Here is a 26,996-nt window from a genome sequence, read left to right on the forward strand (position 1 = left end):
GTAGAAGCAACCTATTACAATAGAAATATTAGAGCGAATACTGTTGACTCGTTTTCCAAGCTGCAGACTGTGGGACTGACAACCTTACCCCCTCCTATAAAATTTGTTGAGACACTGATCCTCAAGAAGTTTGTCAAGGAGTCCTGAAACTTCACTGGTTACATCCTGGTCCTGGGTCAGTGACTCACGAAGTAGTAAAGCAAGGATCAGGAACATGCTATTTACTTTCAAAAACAAGTCAGCAAAGTTATCTTCCTTATTTCAATTTAGATCAATTCCCTTCTAATGGAGTCTGTTGTCTTAATAAAACTCAGTTCAGTGCCTCGGTTCCCTCTGTCCCACACCATGCACATTTGGGTGCCATAGGTCTACAGTTTTTTACACATCCGAATGATGGCCACCAATGTGATCTTTCGGTAATCTGGTGGTCTGGGCATTTAAAATATATACGTTAAAATTAAACCGTGGTTAGACATGCTTTCAATCACTTACAATTTTTAGATGGAAACAAGAGTGATTGGATAGGCTGGAAAATCTGCAGTCTTTTTGCAATTGGCAAAAGGATGTGCTTACCCTAAGTGGGCCTTCATCCCTTCCACAGCAGTTTTGTAGGAGCATGTACTTAGCGGTCTATGTTTCAATTGGACAGTGCTGTGCAGACTTTCACATTGCAATGAATGGAATTGGTGGTCATACGAGTGGGAGGTATAGGGCCCGAGTGGATTTTGAAAACAAGCTGGGAAATACGAATTGGGCTACACAGCTCAGCAGGGACAGGTAAATCTGTTCTCCAACAGAACTGCTGAGGAAAAGAATGGGCCTGCTAAGGATAAGTGAACTTAAAGCAGTAATACAACCAAAAACAAAAATGTAATATATTGCAGCTTACCAATCCATAACTGCATTCATTTTCTTTTTAAGCCTGGTTTCCTTCATGTCACCTGGTGATTCTGCCATAAGGTGTCTCCACTCCACTGAAGAAGCAACAGAGCCACCCCTGGACAGCAGCATTGTCAGTCTGGGAAGGGGTCTCCAAACTTTCTAAACAAAGGGCCAGTTTACTGTCCTTCAGACTTTAGGGGGGCTGGACTGTGGCCATTGGGAGTAGAAAAGGTCCTGATGTCAGTGGGAATAATACATGCCCCAACCTTGGTATCATTGGGAGGAATTATGCCCCATCATTGGTGTCATTAGGCCCCATTGTTGGTGTCATTGTGAGGAACTGTGCCCCATTGTTGGCATCATTAGGAGGACTTGACCCCCATAATGTGTCATTGAGAAGAATCGTGCCCCTTCATTGGTCTCAGTGGAGGAAATGATGCACCATTGTTGTATCAGTGGATGAAATAGTGCCCCAAGGGTGGGATAAATAAGACAAGTTCCGCATCCAGCCCCCGGGCCACAGTTTGGAGACCACTGGAATAGAAGGTTTAGATGGACTTTACACGCAAAGCCAAACTCCAGCTTACACTTTTTTAACAGTTACAGCAACAGTTTTTTTCTTTTGAGATAAAAGGCTTTACCTAAAGGAATAAAACTGACCATTGTAAGTACCACTGGCAGTGTTAAACAGTTTGTCTCAACACTGTCATTTTTGCTGTTAAAGGAAGTAGAAACATAACTGACTTGCTGGCAGGATTACCAGGCAAAAAGAAAGGGGATACATAAAAAAGGAATCTAAAGCAGCCTCCACATCTAAGCATAGGTAAATTGCAAGATATTATGTTTTTGTTTCTCAATTTAATATCACTTTAATGTATAATAAGATGTCTACCTTAACAAAGACACAGAAGTGAGATATAGTGACACAACAGAATCGGACTTCACCACTGAGATTAGCAGACATCTCCATTCCTGCTCTGTGATCCACCCAGGACAAAGCATTTATGGAGACAAGTGTATAGTGAATCTGGTACTAGACACCTTCTTCTGATTCAGAAATGAGGAAAGAACCAACTCCACTATAACTTTAAGGAACACTGGCAAAAGGACAACACTTTTTGTAAGTGAATTAAAAAAATACTTCAATGATTTTTAATGAAGAAAAAAAATGGTTAATTAGGACAACTTAAATGGAATTCAATGGAAAAGAAAAGCTGTTGAAATCACTCAATATGAAGAGTTAATGATTCTTTCTCTACAGTGGGAGAACAGCTAAAATAAAAGATATGACATTCTAACTGCATTCCTGTGTCTGTCCTTGTATTTGAAAGCATAGAGAAGAAAATGAGAAATGCCTATTGTACTATAGGAGCTGAAGTTTTGTTTTTTTTTTAAGATCGGTCCAACTATAACATGCTAAAGGATGGAGGAACGGCAACACACACGTCCTGTTAGAGGTATGGGCACCCCATATACAGTTTTTTTTTTTACCCTTTAATGAAATGCGATTAGAGCTTAAAGCATATCTAAACCCTGTAAGAAAAAAAAAAATATGGCAGCTCACCAGTCCTTTGATATGGCTGAATTCATTTTCTTTTTCCGTTTTTTTTTCCCCTTTATTTTAAACTGGTGATCCTGCGAGTAACACACTTCCTACCCTAGAGTGACAACACTTAATCGCATTGCCGTCTCCATAATGAAGCAGCGTTGTCACCCTAGGATAGAATTACAGAAAACACCTGTTCTCACTATTAACCATTCACTGCCCAGCAGCTGCTCATAGATGTGCCCTGTGCACATCAATAAAATAAAAAATAATAACTAAAAAGGTGTGGCGCTCACCTTATTTATTATTTTTGACTAGGGCAGGAAGGGTTTTAGAAACTTGATTCATCTTTCTTGCTCCATTAACATAGGGGAGGTGTTCTGTAATTCATAGTAAAATATGGGAACAATCCTAACTGATAACTGTGCAGCACAGGCAAAGAGACATGAGCTTACTGGATTTCTGGCAGGTGCAACAAAATTCATTTTTCTAAACTCACAGAACAAATACAAAGAAAACAGTTTCAGTGGAATATTTAACAAGCTTAAAGGGCAGATAAAGGAGGCCCATTGTTAATTTTTACATAAATGTTGGACACTGATTCTGCAAATGTCAGCCTTCACCCTGCTCAAACGTAAGTACTCTGATATCAACCAACATCCCACTATCCAACGAAGCACCCATGTATTGACTGCTTTTCCTCTGGAAAGTGGGTGATGGGGGGCTTGCTCTAAAGTTAAAGCTAGGTTCAGTGAATTTGAAGATACACATAAGAAGATTCTGGACATAAAATTAAAGTGATATTAAAGTTTCTTTTTTACATAACAAACATGTTATACTTACCAGCCCCAATCGTCCTCTTCTGCGGTCCCCTGCTGGCGCTCCTGGTGCCACTTCTTGGTATGCCACCATAGGAAGTGGCTTCCTATTGTGGCACACCTGCAGGCTTGATCCTGAGCCACGCTTTGAGTCCATAGACAAAGACAGCACAGCTTGGCCCCACCCCAGCCACTACGTCACAAGATTTGACTGACAGCAGTGGGAGCCAATGGAAAGCATGTGAGAGTGGGGAGAACAGCTACAGAAGGGCACAGGGCTGGATCGAGTGAGGGGGTTTGGAGGCAATATTACTATTTAACCATTTTTTACCTTAAAATGTTACTAAACCCAGGACCCTGCACTCATATCTATTCTCCCACAGTACACAGAACATGGAAATGCAATTATTTTAGTAAATATAAACTGATAAATACTTTTTCTCATCAGCAGTTAGAGCAGTCATGTGACTTCTACCTAGTGTTCAGCAGAGCACTGGTTAAAGCTTGTAGGAAGAGTTTTCATTCTCTCCTGATTTTCCTATGAGGCTGCAGGCCCCTGACCCTCTGTCTGGATTGGCTCTGTGATGCTCACATGCACCCTTCCAAGAAAAAACCTTTTTTAGTAATACACACCAAACTGAACACGTTCAGCTTGCCCCCAAGGCCCTGTTCTATCGGGAGTTGAATTGAGGACAGTAGAAGAGGGGGAGGATCAGAGAAGACAGGATCAAACATCCTTTTTACATAATGCAGAGGATTACCCCTTAGGTTCCACAGTGAGTATATCAAGCATGCTTTACTGCATGTACAGACTGATTTTACTGTAGTGGGTTTAGTAACACTTTAAAGCAGGGAATGCATTAAGGTAGAAAAATGTTTCGCTTTTACAACCACTTTAAAAATACATCACAAAGGTGTCCTGACAAAACTTCAGAAAATGTGGGGCATGTAGCAGGCAGAATCTTCGACCTGCTGTTCATTAGATGACACTCCTACTCGATTTTGAACAGTGTGTCATATGGTCTAATGCAGGCCTTGAAATTTCCACTCGCCAGCTCGCACTGGTGAGTGACTATGAGGAAGACTATGAGGTTTATTTCCAAAAAAACTGCAGAGTGAAAAATCTGGTGCGGCTCTGCATAGAAACCAATCAGCTTCTGCTTTTTTGTCAAAGATTAATTGAACAAGCTGATGTTAGAAGCTGGCTACCATGCACAGCTGCACCAGATTTTGCACTCTTCACTTTAGTAAATCACACCCTGTGTGTTCTTTTACCTAATGCATTCCCTACATTAAAGATAAAAAAAAAAAAACTACCCCCGCCCCCCCCCCCCCCCCCCCATCCCTAAACACTTCCCTGAATCTTCACAGGATCGCTCTTCCTGGTCTCATGGGAAACTCTGACAGCAGCAGGGCCAGGCCCCTCTTTTTCCCCTCTGTTTTCTCCTCATGATCTGGCCAGTAACACACCTTCTGTATTAGAGTGCCAACAATCTGGATGAAGGAGAACATGCGGCACCTTGGGACAGCAGCTGGGGAGTGTTACTGTAATTACACAAGTAATTACAGCAACAGTTTGTTCTCATGGGATAAAGGATTTACATGAATAAATAAAAGCTGATCATTGTAAACACCCCTGTCCGTGGTAAATATTTTGTCTCAACCCACTAAACTGCTACATTTGCAGAATAACTTGTTCTTTTGAAAAACAACAGACTAACTGGCTGAATCACCAGATGAAATTAAAATAAGCTGAATCGCTTACCCGCTGCAGTATAGCAGATATACTGCTACACGGCGGCACGAGTGCGCAAAATCAAGTATATATACATGATTTTGCATTTCCAGGTAGGGGGCGTACGCGAGCCCTACCCGTGCTGCTGTGGATGTCAATCACCAGGTCCTGGCCGGTGATTACCAACAATCACAGACAAGGAGGAAGATTGCTTTGTTTACAAACAGTCTTCCTTCCTGTCAGCTCGGCCACACTGCTCAAGCTGGCTGTGCTCAGCACAGCCATCCTGATCAGTGTGTTTTCAGTGAAGCACACACCCCCGCCCCCTAGTAAAACACTCCCTACACACAGTGAACCCTTTGATTGCCCCTCACATTAAGCCCTTCCTGTCCAGTGTCATTAGTACAGTGTCAGTGCTGTTTTTTAGCACTGATCACTGTATTGGTGTCATTGGGGATGTCAGTGACACCAAGTTAGTTCACCCCAGTGTCAGAATGCCCGCCGCAGTCCCGCTAAAAGTTGCTAATTGCCGCCATTACTAGTGGAAGAAAAAAAAATCTCAGTATCTATACCGCCATTTGTAAACGCTATATCATTCACGTAAATCAATTAATTTACACGTATTGGGATTTTTTTTTGCAAAGACATGTCACAGAAAACATTTTGGCCGAAATTACGAAATTTGATTTTTAAAATTTTTTTTACTGGACATATTTAATAGCAAAAAGTCCAAAATATTGTTTTTTTTCTCAAAATGGTCTTTTTTTTTTGCTTATAACACAAAAAATAAAAAACACACAGGTAATCAAATACCACTGAAAGACAGATCAATTAATGGGAAAAAAGGATGTAAATTTCATCTGGGTGTGGCGTTGCATGACCACACAACTGTCAGTTAAAGTAATGCAGCACCTCAACGCAAAAAATGGCCTGGTCAGGAAGGGGGTATATCCTCTGGAGAGCAAGTGGTTAAAAAAGAAAAACAATACAGCCATCACATCTAAGAAATGGTAAGCTACAATATTTTAAATGTTTACTTTTGCATTCAATACCCCTTTAAGGTAAAAAAAAAAAAAAAATGTTGCATTTAGAACCACTTTAAGTCAGATTTTATTCCCACCTAATATATGACTGATATGGAGGGCTTATACTATATATTGATCTGAATTATTATATCTGCCTAACTTACTCCGGCTCCTCCAAGATTTTGGCCGCGTCTCTGGCCTTCAGGTCAATCCGCAAAAGTCGACAGTATTAAACATTTCCCTACTCCTCACGAGTTGGCTCATCTGCAACACGTTCTACCATCTCCTGGTCCCCCTGTTCTATTTCCTATTTGGGCATTAAATAAAGGTCTTATTTAGGCGCTCTATGCGCTTCTTTTATCCCCGAGACCTCCTCTAACCCTACCTATGTCACTAAGTGGGATGAAGACCTTGGACACCAGCTGAGCCCTGCCGAATGGGACCAAATTTGGTTAGCAACCAAATCCTCTTCGCAGAACATAGTAGCTGTTGAGACTAATTATAAAGTCCTGACCCGCTGGTACTTGGTCCTGGCACGGATTGCTAAATATACTCCCAGCTATTCTCCCAATTGTTTTTGGGGCTGTGCGATGGTGGGAACTCACTTCCATATTTGGTGGTCGTGTCCGGTCGCCAAAGCTTTTTGGACTGAAATCTTCAACCTTATATCTTCTCTTTTCGCGATGCCCCTTTCCCCATACCCGGCCATTGCTCTACTCAATCTTAAGCCTCGTTCCTTATCTAAACCACAATTCAAACTCCTTTTACAAGTCACCACAGCGGCCAAACCTATTTTAGTGAAATCTTGGAAGTCTCCGTCCCTTTGTGTTCTAGTGGTTAGAAATAAGATGACACAAGCTATGATTCATGCGAAAGTGGAAGCGACCATCACAGACTCTGTCTCTAAGTTCACATCTATCTGGGCTCTCTGGGGGGAACGATACCTCCCCCCAAACTTCGACAATTTATTGCTCCTCCCTACCCAGGAGGACCTCCTACCCAGTTCCCTGGACGTTCTATATGCCAACCCTTAGCCTGGTTTGCTCTCGGGATCCTCTTCCTCCTTTTTGGTAGTCACACACCCCTCCCTCTTCTTTCTTCTGGGTCGTCTACCCTACCACGTCCTCTCCATACCCTGCTCTCTTTTGGACTTTAATCCCTTTTCTTTCCTCTAATCTACTCCTATTCTCTCTCTCTTTCATCCACTGCCGTTTCCTATCATGGAACCCCATATTGCTCTCGGGAGCTACACTCTCGCGTCTGGTCATTACTATGTTTAGCCTCTTTTTGTAATTTTGTAATGCAATATTTCTCTTTGTTTGGATGTGGTTCCTTGTTGCTTAAATTTGTACGATACCTTCACCATAACTTCTGTTCTGCTGGTTCTCCCTTTCTTGTACGCATTTCGTATGCTCTATATTTGTTATTGACTTGAAAAAATAATACAATGTTTGAACAAGAATGATTATATCTGCCAAAATATTTGTAATTTCAGCCACAGGGTGACATGACAACTCATTATTGATGCTTGCTGTGTCCCCTTATTCCGACTTTTGAAAGCGTATTACCATACTGAAGCCTTTCCTTGGCTCTTTATCTCGGTTTCGTTACCTAAACACTTCACTTGCCTGTTAGAAGAGAAGCATAGTGCATTTCATTTCAGCATGCATTATTTCCAGTTTTCTGCTGATTTCTACCCTTCAGGGGATTGTGGGAAGATAATATAAGAAACATTTCAGGCCATAATAGCACCATTTTAAAATATATTTAATGATTTTAAACGAGTACATTAGTGGACTAAATTATTTTTATATTAGCCTGAGGTTTCAATTTAACCTGAGACATAACAGTGAATAGATATGCAACACTAACAGCTATGGGAGCTGAGAATAAACAGCCATTTGTTCAATGCAACATTGTCCAAATATAAAAAATAACTTAGACCAGCACAGGCTTGGTGAAAGGGTTGCAAAAGACACTGAAAAGCATGCACTGCCATCTAGTGGTTGAATAATAAAGTTCAACATTCGGAAGAAGACCACTACAGTTAACATTTGAACTGTGAACTACCAATACATATATTTATTTATTTCAGGTACTTATAAAGCGCCATCAATTTACGCAGTGCTTTACATATATATTGTACATTCACATCAGTCCCTAACCCTCAAGGGGCGTACAATATAAGATGCCTAACTCACATTTATACATACACATCCTAGGGCCAATTTAGACAGGATCCAATTAACCTACCAGCATGTCTTTGGAGTGTGGGAGGAAACCGGAGTACCCGGAGTAAACCCACGTAGGCACAGGGAGAACATGCAAACTCCAGGCAGGAGGTGCCGTGGCTGGGATTCGAACCAACGACCCTAGTACTGCCAGGTGTGCCCCATATATGATATATGAGCAGATTGATAAAATAATGCCCATATGTGAAGGACTACATACATCTTTATTTGTGCTTGTGGTCAAAATTAAGAATGCAGATGACCAACAGAATGTAGTAACATTGGTAAAGAACTAAAATATTTTCTTGCATGCCCAGCTGTCAATATGTACATCTTAAAATTAATACTTGACAATACTGCTAACCAAGATTTTAAGGAGATGCAACAAACATTTAAAATATAATACAGATGCATTATCTGGAACCACTGGGACCTTGCATTTTACTGTATATACACAGTCCTTTCTGTACACTGGACCAGTATATATATTTCTCTTGCTTGTAGTTAAGATTTTTTTTTAAAAAGAGATACCAAAGAACTTTGCTGGAAAACAGTCTGCAGATGGCTGGGACAGATTACCAGATATAAATTAGACTAGACTCTCAGGTACTTCTTACTGCTTTTGGTATAATTATCTTTATTATAGATATTATCATAAACCCTTCCTAATGCCCAAATTATTCCAAATCCAGTGTTTTAACTGCTTCCCCCTAAATTATTAGAGAAAACCCTATCTTGCCTACATTTAGCATCTACCTAAAGTCCATTCAAACAATGGATGTGGCGCTCTTGGAATGTGGTTATAATTGAATAGCTAAGCCACGGTCTCTGATTCACATCCAGGTGGTGCTGTAGGTCAGATCTGTGAATGCAGCTCCTAGTTCTGTGAAAACCAGCCTTGAGGGGTGCAGTTCTTCCTAAGCAACCTGATCCTGTTGGAAATTCCCTTTCAATTATCTTGCAATATATACATATATATTCTCCATGGATGACAGTAAAAACGAAAGGAGAAAAATAGCTGAAATGTGGCTCTAAAAGAAAAAAGTCCACTTTTGCATTGTCAGATTCTGGATCCAGTTATTCAGCTTCATCCCACTGCTAGCTGGCACAGGCAGCATAACTGAAAAAAACAGGGTAGAAATTATAGCAAACTGTGCGGAGAAAAGTCAATAAATACATGTGACAAACTTATATATATATATATATATATATATATATATATATATGTGTGTGTGTGTGTGTGAACTTAATATCTTGGGTGGTTGAGAGGTAATCTTTCTGTTGACGCTTCCTTATGTGAGAATGCATATACAGTTGCAACATTAAGCACACATATAGCTGGAAAGGTACATAAAAACATAAAAATTAACACTGGACAGAAAAGATAAATGCACACACAAACAAGAAACAATTAAAGTGGGAAAACTTTACTGCCGCTGTTAAAGTCTATATAACATGTCAGTGTAACATTTTATGTGTTTATACTGTATGTAATCGACGATAACCTTTTTGGATACAAGCAAACTGAAGAGGGAAAAATTATAATTCACAGACCATTCCAAACCCAGCAGACCTCTATAGGACCCACTATGATTAGCAAAGGAATGAGAAAAGCAAAATTCAATTATGTGTAATTGCCTTTCTGTAGTTTAATGAATCTGTAGTACAACCCCAATTCCAAAAAGGTTGGGACACTGTGTGGAATTCTACATAAAAACAGAATGCAATGATTTGTAAATCTCAGAAACCCATATTTCATTCACAGTAGAAAACAGAAAATATATCTAATGTTTAAGCAAGAAAATATACCAATTTCATAAAAAATGTTGAAATTGATTGCAGCATCATGTGTCCAAAAAGATGGGACAGGGCAACAAAAAGCTAGTAAAGTAAGTGGTACTAACAAAGAAGAGATGGAAGAACATTTTGCAACTAATTAGGTTAATTGGCAACAGTAAAAGCCAAAGTGCAGAGCCTAAAAGTAAATATCTCAAAAGTGGTACTACATCACATAAATATCAACATGTGACAGCATAAACGGTGAAGAAATTAAGTGAGCAGCAAATGCAAAAAAAAAATAAATGAGAAAAGTTCATTAAGAGTCCAGTGATCCAATCCATGACTTCCACCATCTGAAATATCCACCATCGCTTGGGAATTAAAACAATACCACACTCACTAGATTCCCAGCTGCTGACAAAGCCAACAGCACATTTGTATCAAACAATCTTGACCCATTCTGTATGGTCCTCCAGCTCCATCCACACTCATGGGATCTCCTGGTGGTAGCAACACACACCACTAAAGGATGCTGGACCATCTGCACCACTAGTGTATAGGCAAAAAGCACTCACGGCAGGGAGCCAGACACTAAATTGCTTAAAAATCACTTAAAGTACAATGAAGATGAATCCACATGCCAAAATGGTAAAAACAAATCACTGCACTTACAAAGAGGGCCGCCAGTTCCGAGATCAAAAATGGTGGTGTGATGTTAGCAGATCTTCAGGGGATACATTGACATTGATCACAAGCCTCTATAACTAGCTTGGTTAACTAGTGTATATTTACTAGAGAGCCAATCTCAATAACTGGGTGCCATTTTGTTGGAGTCCGTGGGCACGGCCATATTCCTAGAGATAGCCACAATACATAGTATAGATGAAGTGTTTAGAAGCCATAGAGGGCCAGTGTAGTGGCAAGTCAATAAGCATCAATTAGTGTAGTACTGTCCTACACATTCCAAAAGGTGGCTTATATCAATCTCCGCTAAATAATCAGCTTAAACACAAATGACAAAAAGTGCTGCTACGTAGCACTACGAGTAGACGATGTACAGCCACTACAGAGCAGTGGAAAATAGCAGGCGCCTTTACGTACATTGGCACGGCCAGGTTCCCAGGGCTAGCCACAATATGTGGCATGTATGTATATATATTTATTTTTTTTTATTTTTTTATTACACCACATACCACAGAGGGCCGATAGTAAGGCAAAAATGAGCGCCATATTGCTGAAGCACTCTGCCGAAGTCATATACCCAGAGATATAAATATCCACAGATATAAATATATAATTAAATATAAATATCTGCTCAACATACAGCAACTGTATACACACAGATAGTGACTGTCAGGTCACTAACATGATTGAGTACAAAAGAGCATTTTGGAGAGTCAGTGTCTCAAACGTAAACCTGGGCAGAGATTCACCAATCTGTGAAAAGCTGTGTCTACAAACTGTTAAATTTCAAAATAATGTTCCTCAAATTAAAATTGAAAAGACTTTAAATATATCATCATCTACAGTACATAATTTCAAATGATTCTGAGAATCTGGAGAAATCTCAGTGCTCAAGGGACAAGGTGAAACAATATTGAATGCCTGTGATTCTCAGGCCCCTGGCCATATTTGATCATGATCCAGCAATGCTACCAATTTCCCTGGACCAATGCTCATTTAAAATGGTCTGTTGCAAAGTGGAAAAAAATCTAAATTTTACACCCTTTTTGGCAACCATGGGCACTGTGTCCTTCAGACGAAACAGGAGCTTTCAGCTTATCAGCACTCAGTTCAAAAGTCTGCATCTTTGATGGTATGGGGCTGCATTAGTGTGCGTGGAATGGCACCTTGCCCATCTGGAAAGATACCATCAATCCTGAGCTATATTCAGGTTTTAAAGCAGCATATGCTCCAGTTCCAATTATGTCTCTCAGGGAAGGCCTTGCGTATTTCAGCAGGACAATGCTAAACTGCATACTGCATCTATGAGAACAGCATGGCTTTATAGTAGAAGAGTCTGGGTGCTTCATCAATTGAAAATATTTGATCATCTTGAATTGAAACATACGAACCAGGACTGTTGAGCAGTTATAATCCTACTGAATATCAGGCAAGAATGGGACAACATTCCTCTCCCAAATTTCAGCAATGGGTCTCCTCAATTCCTAGACATTTACAGAGTGTTGTTAAAAGAAAAGAGGATGCTACACCATGGTAAACATGGCCCTGCCCCTTTTTTAAGACACGTTGCTGTCATCAATTTCAAAATTACCTTATTTTTTTCTTAAAATGGTACATTTTCTCAGTTTAAAGATTTGATATGTTTTCTATTGTGAATAAAATATGAGTTCTTGAGATTTGCAAATCATTGCATTCTGTTTTTATGCAGATTTTACATAATGTCCCAAAATTTGGAAAATTACACTTCCTTTTGCTAAGAATATGTGGCTTGAATTTCTGTAGATTTCTGCCAAATACGCTGATGTTCGAGCCTTGGGTCTCTGTTTGCACTACCCGGCTCAAAAACCTTTTTACTGTAAAAATCGAAGGAGCCAGTTGGAGAATTGTCAGCTGAATAGTGACTGCATCCTATAAGATACAGTTACTGTTTGGGTATTCAGACAGCTACGATTGTCAGCAGTTGCCTAAATACAATAACTGTTTAGAGTGGATGTGGAAATCTTTTAGATGAATGAGAGAAATCTATGTGTGTATGGCTAACCTTATTGATAATCACACAGTACCTGCAGCAGTTTAGTTGAACGAAGAACTTAGTCAACTTTCCTCTTAAAGTATATTTCCAAATATGTTATAAGCAACAATACACACATCTAAATTTCAGCTATTTAGAGAGATTAATGGTTTATCAATGAAAATAAGTAACACTCGAAAAACTGCTGGAATGATAAAATCTTCATCTTAAGGAGGTACTGTTGAGTTATTTATAAAAATACTGATGTGTAAGTGATGATTGGACGCTATGTCCCTACCAATCAGACTGCAGTCATTTTTTTTTCTTGTACAGGTAAAGGCTAACTGCTAATTAGTTGCTAAGGAAGATACTTCCATTTTTCACTTCCACATTATGTATAGCATAAATCCTCAAACACATTTGTTTTATGATCATTAGCTGCTGTGCACTCTAGAAGGTATCTTACCTCTTATCTTTGTTGCTTGCATCAGAATTTATTCTGCCAGTTCTTAGAAGATCTTGAGCGGTGAGCATCTTTTTCCCCCTTAACAGCAGAAGGAGCACATCAGACTCATGGCCAGCCAGAGATGTATGTCCTATACAGGAAGGCTATGTGCCGATAGAGGAATTCAGTATTGGGCTCTGATCCACTGGTCCTTTATAAAGTTCTCAAAAACAGGGTGGTGCAGCTAGTGGCTAACAGACTGCATATGTCAGCTTCCAAAATGGATCTTCTTCCATGTCTTATTGGGAAACCCACCCAAACTCTCTGATACACAGATCTCCACTGTGATCACTGAAATTCTCGACTGAAAGCTGGCTGCAGACACTGATCAAGAAACAATTTTCCAACCACAAGCCTGTTCGACAGAATCAACTTCTGTTAAGCGAAAATGGCCAGACATGGATCAATATTTGGTCAGCCCTGCTGAACCAACCTAAATTTTGATCCTTTTATGGCCAGCTTTAAAAGTACCAATCCAGCACACACACACATTAAACATAACTACTTTGAGCAGATAGTGAATTTGGTCGCTCAAGCAAAAAAAAAAAATCTACTAGCAAGGTGCCAGTGACATTTCAAAAGCCAATAGGTAGTTGAACCTTGCTGGAAATTACACAAGACTAACCTATTTTTTAATCAAAATTCCTATTATCTTATGTATATTTTCATTTGCTCTAAAGAAGCTATCATGTAGGCAAGTTCCATCAACCTGATATACATTATGAAGGTATTACACTACTAAAAGCAACCTACGGTATATAAATCTGATGCTGCTTGTTTATTAGCTATATTGTAGAACTCAAAAAAGAAAAAGAAAAATCAGCTTGCCAGGCTAGGTTTACACCTATACATCTTTTTTATGCATATCTTTCCCATACTTATTACTGAAATGCAGTTAGGATGTATATAAAGTATTTAGTTTGTTTGGTTTGTTTAAAAAAAAAAAGTTTTGGAAGCACACTAGAGTGAGACTGCTGCTCAACATTGAGTGCAGCAGCCTGGGTCTCTAGTGGTTTGATGTGCCCCCTTCTCAATGTTCCAATCAACAGAGCTGCTCAGAGAGCATGAGTGCTGGTGATTGGAGCTCTGAGAGGGTGGGCATGTCAGACCAATGGAGACCTGGGCTGCTGAGTTCTGCATTGAGCAGCAGTCCGACTCCAGCATGCTGTAGAAGGTATTATAACATTTATTACCCTATACTCAGCCTGTCTGCAATACAATCATAAATACACTGCTCAAAAAAATTAAAAGAACACTTTTTAATCAGAGTATACCTCAAGTCAGTTAAATGCCTGGAATATTGATCTGGTCAGTTAAGTAGCATGAGGGTTGTTAATCAGTTTTAGCTGCTTTGATGTGAACGAAATTAACAACAGGTGCACTAGATGGGTAACAATGAGACCAACCCCAAAATAGAAATAGTTTTACAGGTGGAGGCCAATTACATTTTTTCCCTCCTCATCTTTTCTGTGTGTTTTTCAATAGTTTTTCATTTAGCTAGGGTCAGTGTCACTACTGGTAGCATGAGGCGATACCTGGACCCTACAGAGGTTGCACAGGCAGTCCAACTCCTCCAGGATGGCACATCAATATGTGCCATTGCCATAAGGTTTTCTGTGTCTCCAAGCACAGTCTCAAGAGCATGGAGGAGTTTCCAGGAGACAGGAATTAACTCTAGGAGAGCGGGACAGGGCTGTAGAAGGTATTTAATCCATCAGCAGGACAGGTATCTGCTCCTTTGTGCAAGGAGGAACAGGATGAGCACTGCCAGAGCCCTACAAAAACGGCCTCCAGCAGGCCACTGATGTGAATGTCTCTGACCAATCAAAAACAAAACTTCATGAGGGTGGCCTGAGGGCCTGACATCCTCTACTGGGCCCTGTGCTCACTGCCTGGCACCATAGAGCTCAATTGGCATTTGCCATTGAACACCAGAATTGGCAGATCCACCACTGATGCCCTGTGCTTTTCACAGATGAGAGCAGGTTCACCCTGACACATGTGACAAACGCGAAAGGGTCTGGTAACATCGTTCAGCATGACCGTTTTGGTGGTGGGTCAGTGGAAGCATATCCATGCAGGGACACACAGAATTCTACAGGCTAGATAATGGCACCCTGACTACCATTAGGTATCGGGATGAAATCCTTGGACCCATTGTCAGACCCTAAGCTGGTGCAGTGGGTCCTGGGTTCCTCTTGGTGCACAACAATGCCTGGCCTCATGTGGCGAGAGTATGCAGGCAGGTTCTGGAGGATGAAGGTGATACCACTGAATGGTCCCCACGCTCACCTGACCTAAATCCAATAGAACACCTCTGGGATATCATGTTTTGGTCCATCCGACTCCACCATGTTGCACCTCAGACTGTCCAGGAGCTCAAAAATGCCCTGGTCCAGATCTGGGAGGAAATATTACAGGACACCATCCATCATCTCATTAGGAGCATGCCCCGACATTGTCAGGCGTGCATACAAGCACATGGGGGCCATACAAACTACTGAGTATCATTATGAGTTGCTGCAATGAAATTTCAGCAAAATGGACTAGCCTGCTGCATCATTTTTACACTTTGATTTTCGGTGTGTCTTTGAATTCAGTCCTCTGTAGGTTGATAATTTTCATTTCCATCAAACAATGGGGCATCCTTATGTTTCTAACACACTACTCAGTCCAGATCAGTATAGATATCCAGCATGATATTTTTCCCCATTGAGAACTGATGTGTTTTCAAAGTGTTCCTTTAATTGTTTTGACCAGTGTACATAGGCGTCACTAGGGCTTTAAGGCATTCTTTCAAGATAATGAATATGCTGAATAGCATCTTTTCCTGCTCAACAACTAAACTGCTGAATATTCTAACTAAAAAAAGTTGTTTGTTTTTTTATAACAAGACACTAGTATAATTTGCGGTTTTATAGCTATTTGCACAACAGATGAAATTGTATTTACACTTAAGACTACGTTTATTTCAATGCTTTCTCTTGCCATTACAGGATTAGAAATGTGCTCTCTTAAATGCTGAAACAATAATAAAAACAAAGTGGAACATTTTAACGATATTTCTGGCTTAGACTCCATGTTATTAATACGGATGAGGAGACAGGGATAAAAGTGCGTATATATAAAGAGAGACATACAGTGTGTAACCCAGACATATCGCCACTCACATATGGCAGAAGCCCCAGTGCCTGCTGAGAGGATTGCACAGTGCCATGTTTATGTATATACAACTTCAATTACAGTACTTAGGACACTTCCCTTGAATCCAATCCCTGGGAAGTCTGCCTGTCTGTCTCCTAGCACTGATGTCTCATTGTGAACGAGGGCAGACCAATGCCCTTGGCATAAAGACTTAACTTGTTGGCTGCCCAGTTTTATAAAGCCGTGTACAAACGCTACAGAATAAAAAATGGAAAGAGTAAAAACGCACCTCCATGTGATCCATTAGCACTGATAACAGATAAGATAGGTAATCAGAGATATCTTTAAAGGATATATAACCCAATGTCTAAAATCACATATTAGATTTAACATTTTAAGGTCATTTTTAATATTTTGAAATCTGCAGCTTTCATTAAGATAATGATCCGGAAGTGAAGGTCCTTGTTAAGACACTTCCTATTTTTGGGTGACAACCCTCTGTCTGTCTCTCCCAAATGTCTTTTTACGCTGTAGTCTTGTGATAGGGTGACATGCAAGTATACCTTACACAGACATATTTCACTGTTGTCACCATCAGTAACTATGCACTGAGAAATTATATGCAGCAGTTGCTGGAGTGTATGCAATTAAAAAGAAGTGTCTGAAGAGACTGCATGGCATCTGCAGTGCTGATACACAACAAAAGACTAGAAACCCCAGTTCACACTGGTGTGGCTTTGAAATCATGCTACTTTCAAAGCATGATTTCAAAGACGCATATCAGTGTGCTTTGCACTGCCAATTTCATTGGGGCTTGCAATTACAGTAGTGCAGAAACCTTTTCCATAATCACTGCGACATGAGACATTGGAGCTGCCAAATCACGACAAGTCGCACCAGTGTGAACCTGGGCTAAAGGTGAAAACAATATGTTATTTAAAAAAAAAACAAAAAAAAACACATGGTGATTGTTTATGACATGCAACCCTTGAGTAAACCAAATGCCATGCATTTTAAAACAAATCTAAAATAGATCCAATTAAGACTAGGCTTATTTACCAATTGAATTATTTAGTTCCAAATCAGTTAAATAAAAAGGCAAATATAAATTTTTCAGATTTATCATACACAAGTGCACAACTGTTATGTTTCCTGCCAAAATACAATCCTCCCATTACCTACATTGCAAGGATATTAGCATACTTCATTGCAGAGCCCAGCACTGAAACTCATCCATTAATTCTGCACACATTCTAATTCCTTCATGTCATTAGACCTCAAACGCTTAGATTATTGTTTAGAGCGCATATCCTGCTCTGCCGTCCTCCTATCTAAATCTAATGGACTTTGTTACTTACCCAGTCCACAGTCACATGACGTTCCAGTCCCCAGTTTTCTCTCCTAGTCTGTAAGCATGAGGTGGGGTCCTTCTCCAAGTGGTCACTCTTTTTCTGAATTCTGAGAGAACCGCACCACTGGACAGCCAATAGGAAGTGTCCATGGCATCCAGGCAGTGAAATGGACCCATCCTATTGGCTTTCCAGGGGTGGGCTCATCTCAGAATTCAGAGCAGACATGATGTCAGCATGAGGGGATTGATGGGGACAGGCTGGCACAGGCAGATCAGAGGAAACATAGCAGGGGAGGGATTGGTTAGGTGATTATATCTTGCTTTACAAAATAAATAGAAACAAAAAAAAAACATGCAGGATGGGATAGCGGGGGTTCATGCTTTGCCTAAAGATGGGGGTTAATCTATGGAACTGGACACTTGGCCAGCTGTATTGCATTAGTTCCTCTACTGAGTATCTTGGGCACATAACAGAGTTTGCAATTAAAGAAAATAGTCAGGTCTTCCAGGTTTCCATTTTTGTTTAGTTTTAGCATGGAGGGTAAATTTTGATGCGTGTATTTTTTTCCCCCATTCAGCCTTCGCTCTAGTGAACCTGTCACTATAAAACCTTTAAAACCAAGGCATACCAGTAAAAATGAACAGGATGTGCTCACATTTCCTGTTGCCCCCACCACCAAATGCTGCTCCAATGCTAAACAATCTTCGGGTCCAAAGAAAAACCAAAACATTAGGAGCATTGATCTTCTGGGCCCCCACAGCTCTCATTGTTTTCTACCAAACTCTGCCCATAACAAAAAACCATAGTGATGAGGAGGTGAGAAGGAAAATACCAGTGAGAGCTGTGGGAGGCCCAGGAGATTGACACTCCTGGAAGTGTTTCTCTTCTGACCTCAGCAGAAGATTCCTCAGTAGTGGAGCAGTGCACATTCATGTAGGCAGAAAAGATCAATGCTTACAGTCTTTTTACAGTGCATCTGAAGGAAGACCTCCACAAATGTTGTGGAAACAAGATAGGGCACAATGGGACAGAGGTTTGCCTCATGGACCTATTTTTGGCATGCATATGAAATGTCAACTGACATTCCAGTCGGGGCAAGTAGGGTAACTACACATTTAACTAAAAACATTTTCTGTACTAATGAATCATTTCAAAGTCAGTTTAGCACCTTAAGGCTAATGTTTGTATAAAGATCAAGCCTTTAAGAGTCAATGTGAGATCTTACATATTGCCAACGTTATAGAAAGGATAAACAAAATGATTCATAAATGTGAAGGGTAGAGCTACAAATGAGCAATTGATTAATCTTGTTAACAGTTAAAGGCTACCTTAGCTAATTCCTTCTATATCAACTGATCTTCTGTCTGTGATTGCCAGTTATAGGCACCCTCTGTAATTTATGCGAAGAGCAATATGTAATAGCAGTGACCCAACTATAGGGCACATATAATTGGTAGCTGACCCTGGAGTCGCACAACTCAAGTACAACTACTACCCATCCTTTCACATCAATGTTGTATTCATAACATAGCCTATACAGGACAAAATAGCCTCTCTCTCTACATTATCCAAAAAAAACATACCTCTACTGAGCAGGAGCTTAAAGCATTTTTGTATGAGATAATAGAGGACCCCTTTAGATAAGTTTACATTTTAAATTTGCCAAAAATCATATCAACTGAGAAATGTTATTTTACCAATCTTAAGCCTGCTTTCTACTTCTGCTTTCATAGATGTATTGATCTTGACCAGTTCAGCATGGACCAGCCCAGATTCAATCCATCTATGGGCAAGCTGGTTTTACTGAAGTCAATCCATCGAAGGAAGGCTCCCCGCTGGCAGAACACAACAGCTCTGCAGGAGGGATTCTGACTGAGTTGATGGGGGAATCGAGTGTTTTTCTTACCTGAAGCCCGCAGTTGCCGGAGAGAAAAATTGCAGCATCTATGGCTTACCTAACTGTTATAACTAAAATCTTACTGTTATTTTCTAAAGCCTTTTGCACATAGTTGCCCCTTTCACTGCCCTAATAAATAGGCTGCAGATATAATCATATCTGCATTCCAGAACAAAGCTACATTGTAGACAGACAATGGTTAATCTAAATGATGCATTAGCCACTTTCAGAGCTGTGTACAAATCCATCAGGGTTGATTTTTATACTTTTTTCAGCTTAAAAGCTTAACTCCAGGCACAAATACTTTTATTTAAGTACTGTATATTACACAATAGCCACACATGATATAATTATATACTGGATTCATAAAATGGCTTTACAAACCCACCATTCAATAGTAGCAGTGATGTTATCACTGTGCTGTATGTAACCTCTGGAGCAGAGCTGTAGGTAGGACCTAGCAGTCCCACCTGCTACAGGCTGCCTGTGGAAAACTACAGGAGGGGCGGAGATAAGACCAGTTACCCAGCACAAGAAGACAGAGCAGCAGTGACTGGTCTTTATTAGAGGAAAAACTGTACAGAGGCAAAGTTTCAATCTGAGTTACTGCACAGATATGGAAAATACACACAAAGCACACCAAGATTCAAGAATATACTTGCCTCTAGTATTTAAACTGTATTTATGTAATTTACAAAGTAATTATCCTGGAGTTCAGCTTTATTTTCATATTTAGGAAAATTGTATTAACGGCTTCTACAAAGTTTTTTTTTTAGGTTTAGCCAGAATTTTCTTACGAATTAATATTAGCCCAGGGCACTGTGGTGGACAATAGACATTTGACAATCACAGTATTTAATTGAAGCAACACAAACTACCCAAAACAAAACAAAGTTATGATACAGAAATTATACTTGGGAAAGAGTTAAAGTTACACTTTGCCAGTAAAGCACAAAAGCACAAACAAAACACATATGGTGAAGCAGAAGCATGTACACAGACCAGATATGCTGTAATTATTTGCAGTTACTGTTATTTGTACGTATGCATAACTTCAGCCAGGAACTGTGCATGTTCTATACAGAAATCAGTGCCTATTTCTACTGATCACAATCAGCCTCACTTTAAAATACTGTGCATTGCTTCTCCTATCAGTACAAACTAACATGCGATATAGATCGTGTGAATATCTCCAAGAGCTCAGATAATTATCTTAAAATTTTGTCAACATTAAATGATTACCACACTTACATCTCATAGGTTGTATTCCCCTCAGTCAAATTAGCAAATAGAATAACTGATTTCATGGGAGGAAACTAAAAGGTTTATGGTCAACTTAGTATTAACATTTTTTGAACACATGAAACATTTGTTTTGTAAATGTTCTTGTTTTACAAGTTTTTTTTACAAAACACTTACATAAGTCCTACTTTTTTTGCTTAGCATAGTAGGCTCTCTTATGAGAAAGCCCTGCACTTGCTACTCAATCACTGTGTCTATCTAAATAAAAATCCATACAGGCCTGCTATGAGGTAGTTGTTCTCCTACTCCGACTCATTCTGTATAGTTTAGTTTCACTTTCATTCTGTGCCGTCTGTGTAATCTGATGTCCTGCTATTAATGTCTAATAACAATATAGCCTATTCAGACTCTTCAAATCATAGCTTGCTAGAAAGCAGCCTCAAGAGCACCGTCTGCCTGCTGCTAATGGCAAATATATAATATTCATGTAATATTTTAGATTCACTTGGCTACAACACAAAGAAAATCTATATTTTTCTTTAAACACAATAAATGCACATTTTTTGCAGGTCAAAAAAATGTGCATTTATTTATTTATTTTTTTAAACAGGCGCCTGCAAAGTATTGCACTCACAATCAGCGGATGGTGGGTACAATTTCAGGCTTTTGTACACGCTCTCTCCAGCTTTCAGCCTGTACCTCCGTGTGGGCTGTCAACTTGTAAGCTGGAGGGAATGTGAATGGACTACAAGCATACTGATCAGCATGCTCATGGCCCATTTAAACTACAAATCTATCTGCCGTGGCGTCAGAAGGAACTTGTAGTTTATTCATTCACGCGGCTGTGCGGGTGGATCAGTTTTCAAAATATGACACTGGCTGTCAGTAAGAAGGGGAGATTGGGGGTGCGGGGGAAGGTTGCTGAACATGTTACACCCCAAATCCAGGTGTAACATGAAGACATGGTGCACTTATCCTTTACAGAACCACAACCAGCAATATAACACTACGTGTTTCTATCATGGTAAGTTTCCTTTGGGACTATACCCCTGTCAGTTTGGGAGGGCATTCTTAGTATTTATAATGTGAACATTTTTACATTCTCTTGTGATAAATGGAGCAGCTGATCTAATGCCTCTTCTGCTTTTCATAGTTGCTCAAATGCCTCTCCTCTGCCATCTCAGAGCTGATCTAATGCCCCCTACCTCCCTTCATCTCAGAGCTGCTCCAATGCCTCTCCTTGCCATCTTAGAGCTGATCTAATGTCCCAACCTGCTCTTCATCTTAGAGTTGATCTAATGCCTCTCTTCCCCACTCAGAGCTGATCTAATGCCTCTCCTCCCCATCTCAGAGCTGATCTAATGCCTCTCCTCCCCATCTCAGAGCTGATCTAATGCCTCTCCTCCCCATCTCAGAGCTGATCTAATGCCTCTCCTCCCCATCTCAGAGCTGATCTAATGCCTCTCCTCCCCATCTCAGAGCTGATCTAATGCCCCTCCTCCCCATCTCAGAGCTGATCTAATGCCCCTCCTCCCCATCTCAGAGCTGATCTAATGCCTCTCCTCCCCATCTCAGAGCTGATCTAATGCCCCCACCCTGCTCTTCATCTCAGAGCTGATCTAATGCCCCCACCCTGCTCTTCATCTCAGAGCTAATCTAATGCCTCTCCTCCCCATTTCAGAGTTACTCTAATGCTTCTCCTCCCCATCTCAGAGTTGCACTAATGCCTCTCCTCACCATCTCAAAGCTGATCTATAGCCTCTCCTCCCCCATCTCAGAACTAATCTAATGCCTCTCCTCTCCATATCAGAGTTCCTCTAATGCATCTCCTCCCCATCTCAGAACTAATCTAATCCCTTTCCTCCCCATCTCAGAGCTGATCTAATGCCTCTCCTCCCCATATCAGAGTTCCTCTAATGCCTCTCCTCCCCATATCAGAGTTCCTCTAATGCCTCTCCTCCCCATATCAGAGTTCCTCTAATGCCTCTCCTCCCCATATCAGAGTTCCTCTAATGCCTCTCCTCTGCATATCAGAGTTGATCTAATGCCTCTCCTCCCCATATCAGAGTTCCTCTAATGCCTCTCCTTCCTATATCAGAGTTGATATAATGCCTCTCCTCCCCATATCAGAGTTCCTCTAATGCCTCTCCTCCCCATATCAAAGTTGATCTAATGCCTCTCCTACCCATCTCAAAGCTGCTTTTTAAAGCCCCTAGTGAGTTTGCCGCTTGTAACTTTGGTTTTTACTCCATTGATGTTTAGCGGAGATTATTATCTTGCTTGATTTAACAATGACTAAGCAACATATTGGATCATTTACTGTAGCCTGTATAGTAATTGCTGTTCTAGTGACACAAATATCAGAACACAGAAAGACCAGAGTAAACATGCCAGTCTGACCTGCTGCCCTTTATGTCTTCTAGTTCTCGATGAAGCCGGGCATTCCGCTCTTCCTCCTCTTGCAGCCTCCTTTTTACAGCACGCAGTTCCTGCTGAGCTTCACATTTAATGTCATTGGCAACCACCACTGCGGTCTGTAAATCTGCTTGAAATCGCTTCCATTCTTCAGCATCCTCCTGTGTGAGCAAAGAGTTAGAGGTGGCCCATATATCACCTAAACATTCGCATCTTAAAAAGCAATTGCCTCACTTTATCATTTGTATGGCCCTTTCCTCATGTACCTGCAGCAGCAAACCCTGCTCCCCAGATCATCCCAAGTTGCAGCAGAACTGTTCTCTTATAATATTGCAACAGATGTTTGAGTTTTGTATACAATCTTTTTTAATTCTTCTCATCAATTTTGCTATGATGGCACCCAGATACTAGAATTGTCATGACCATAGCACTTGAAGTGATAGAACTACAGGGATAGACTCCAAAGAAATGCAAGAACTATCAGTCTAAGGTCTGGGCATTGGGTATATTTATTTATGTATTTCAGGTACTTGTATAGCTCCATCAATTTTACGCAGCGCACACACACACACATATTATATATATACATTTACATAAGTCCCTAACCATCAAGGGGCATACAATCTAAGGTCCCCAATTCACATACTAGGGCCAATTTAGACAGGAGCCAATTCACCTACCAGCATGTCTTTGGAGTGTGGGAGGAAACCCACACAGGCACATAGAACATGCAAACTCCAGGCAGGTGGTGCCGTGGTTTGGATTCGAACCAATGACCCTAGTACTGCCAGGCAGAAGTGCTAACCATTTAGCCACTGTACTGCCAGGGTATACCACTATATGGTTTGCCAACATGCACACGTAAGAGTCACCAAAACAGAATAACTACCTTTCCAATAAACTATTAATGGTGCACAGAAAACTGATTGATGGAATCTGCAAAATGTTCAAGAAAGATTTGAAAAATATGAAGCGACTTCCGCACCAAATATTAAAAACTACCAAAGTGCAACATGTCACATAAAAGTCGCACAATCTACACCAAATAAATAATGGCTCAGAAAAGGAGTTTGTCAATATTTAGCATATTAGAGGTATGCGGTAGTGGGCCAAAGGATGCAGTGTAATGTATTTTGAGTAAAAGCCCAATTCCAGAAAAAGCAAAAACACTCCCTTGCATTGTAAGTATCTAGGTGGCTAGGAAGAGTACTTTTACTTACCCGATCCTCTGCTCCTCAGCAGATAAAACTCCCCCATGCTCCAGCAGGGAACTGTACCTCCGCATCCTCACTTCCACTGCAGGGATAAAGGCCCTGCATTAGTATTGATGATGTCAGAGAATATCTGACCATCAAAGTGCAGAGGAGAGGAGACTGTGGGGACCGGTCTAGCAGCATGGAGGAGTCTGCAGAAGCAAAGGATCAGGTAAGTAAAACTGCTCCTCCATGCCTCGTAGACATAAACGAGCATTTAACCCTTATAGTGCACAGTGCAGCCCCACTGTAAGGAAGGGTATTTACTTTCCCAAGAGCTCAGCTTTAGCTTAGTGATTTTTTTTCATGGATAAAAATGTAAGATGCATAGCATTAGTTTAAAGGACAAGTAGCATTAAAAAGAAAATAGCATATTCATAGAATGTTAGTAAGAATTATTTTTACAGTTTAGACATACTACAATATTGCAACTCTTGCATATCAAATAATCATAATTATCTTTGCTTCAAAACAACGGCATTTTTAAACCTTCTATGTGCGCAATTAGCTATATGAGCTGCAACAGAATAGTTTATTTGAAATCTGTATATCTCCACAGCCGTTGATTATAGTTTCTAGAGCCCAGTATATACACACACACACACTATAGGGCTGAATTAAGTTACTCTTGTATACCCCACCCTTTCAGAGATTAATCTCCGAGATTATGTCCAGCAGTAAAAATTATTATATAGTACAAGGTATTTATTAAAAAGGTGGTGCTCTACAAAGCATTCAGACAACTTACATATCCTCCTCTCCAGGTGCCTACGCTGCACCCTTAGCTCTGTATCCTACTCTGTAAGACAAGCGCTCCTAGAAAGATTGGTTGCTTTACATAGCCATGTTGTCCTATCATGTATGATTTTGCCAAGGAGCTGCACAGCCCTCACTTTTTTAAGAAGGATACAGAGTCAAGGCTACAACAATAATGCAGCCCTGAATACTACATAAAGATTACAGTATCCTACTAAACAATTCCATATTGATTGTTTAAACCTATTTATGACACATACATAAAAATTGCAGTTCTGACTAAAGAAATAATGCAGCTCCATGTGTTTAACACTTTGGTTCATGTAATAATAAAAAAACAACAAATATTTATTAAAACTTACCTTCATCTGCTTGTTAAGGCCCTTTAGCTGTCTCTCAATATCTTGTTTTTGTTCTTCCAGTTTGTCAACTTTGTCTAAACGATAAAAACAATTTTCGATTTGTATGTGCTAGTTACATTGGCCACTGCTAAGTGCAGTTTTAAGCTTTGGCCAGTGGGGGGAGGTATTCCCAAGTTAATTGTTTGCAACACTGGGCAAGAGCATTCACAGGGCAAGGCTTCAGAGCCATCACACAAAGCTTTCTTAATTATTGTATAACGAGAACATGAACATTTAATGCGTATCCATAACACAATGCATCAAAGTCATATCACTATATAGCAATTATTTACTGATCTACATCTATATTGATCAGCACCTCCATGCCAATGCATGGCCATTATTAGGAGTAAAAAACTTCTGTTTTACTTTTTATTAAGGAGCAGGGGGAACAGTGAAGATACCCAGAACGCCATCTTTAACTGAAACATTACTTTTAGGTGTACTGATTGTCAGCAGCAGCTGGTATACAACATCAGCCTACAAAAAGAGTGTGTGTGACAGTGTCAGTATAAGGCTCCATGCACACTAGCGTATTTTTTTAAGCTAAAAAAATGCTGGCAAAAAAAAACACTTGATAAAAAACACTGGCAATAGCGTTTAGTAGCATTTTAGTAGCGTTCAGGAGTGTTTGCATTTTATTAGCATTTTTACAGTACATGTTGAGGAAAATTTAAAAAGCTAGAAAAAAGCTGGAGCGTTTTTGTAGCGTTTAGGAGCGTTCAGCATTTTTTTCTGTTGGAAAAACGCTCCAAAAAACTCTACAAAAACTATTTTTTTTCTGCTCCTAGACGCTGAAGCTCAGAAAGTGCGAATAGTCTAAAAGAGTGCGCATGGACACATAGGATAACACTATTTAGCTTCTAGGAGCAGAAAAAAAATGCTAATAACAGCTTCTAGGAGCTTAAAAGAATGGTAGAGTGCATGGAGCCTTAGAGTACATGTCTGGATAAATATGGCTACAATACAGACTACACAAATATGACTAAGTAGTCCATTCTCACCTCTGTTATCACCAAAAACCTACCTAAGAAAATGCATGCACTGATTAGCATTTGCAATCATTTGTCTGTGCTAAGGCATTATAAAATGATTGTCATCAAAATGCAATACTCTTTATGATGTTGTGAGGCATGCAGTAGTCCGTAGTCCATAAGAGAGCAGATCTGCTGCTCTGTCAAATCAGAAAGGACTGGTCTAGGCATCTCCTATGGGGGTGTCTCATAAGGGTACAATTAGTAGCCTTATAGCCATGTCCAAACAAAAAGAGGCATTGGAGAATGACTAGAAGACAACAGATGGATTACATCTCCTAGATCA

At 40.2% G+C, this 26,996-nt stretch overlaps 1 protein-coding gene across 3 annotated transcripts in view; it reads right to left on the reverse strand.

The window, feature by feature from the left end:
* The window catches only part of SPECC1 (sperm antigen with calponin homology and coiled-coil domains 1), a 490,294-nt gene that overhangs the window by 140,897 nt on the left and 322,401 nt on the right, over positions 1–26,996 (reverse strand). For all 3 annotated transcript variants that reach the window (XM_089685735.1, XM_089685734.1, XM_089685737.1), the window contains 2 exons: positions 25,638–25,711; positions 23,252–23,427 (listed from right to left, as the gene is read on the reverse strand). In XM_089685735.1, coding sequence (XP_089541861.1) covers positions 23,252–23,427; positions 25,638–25,711 — 250 coding nt within the window. The remainder of the gene's footprint in view (positions 1–23,251; positions 23,428–25,637; positions 25,712–26,996) is intronic.

Source organism: Staurois parvus, unplaced genomic scaffold (genome assembly GCF_062004578.1).
Source record: "Staurois parvus isolate SC_StPar_1 unplaced genomic scaffold, SC_StPar_1.0 ptg000382l, whole genome shotgun sequence".
In the NCBI taxonomy this organism is placed as follows: domain Eukaryota; kingdom Metazoa; phylum Chordata; class Amphibia; order Anura; family Ranidae; genus Staurois; species Staurois parvus.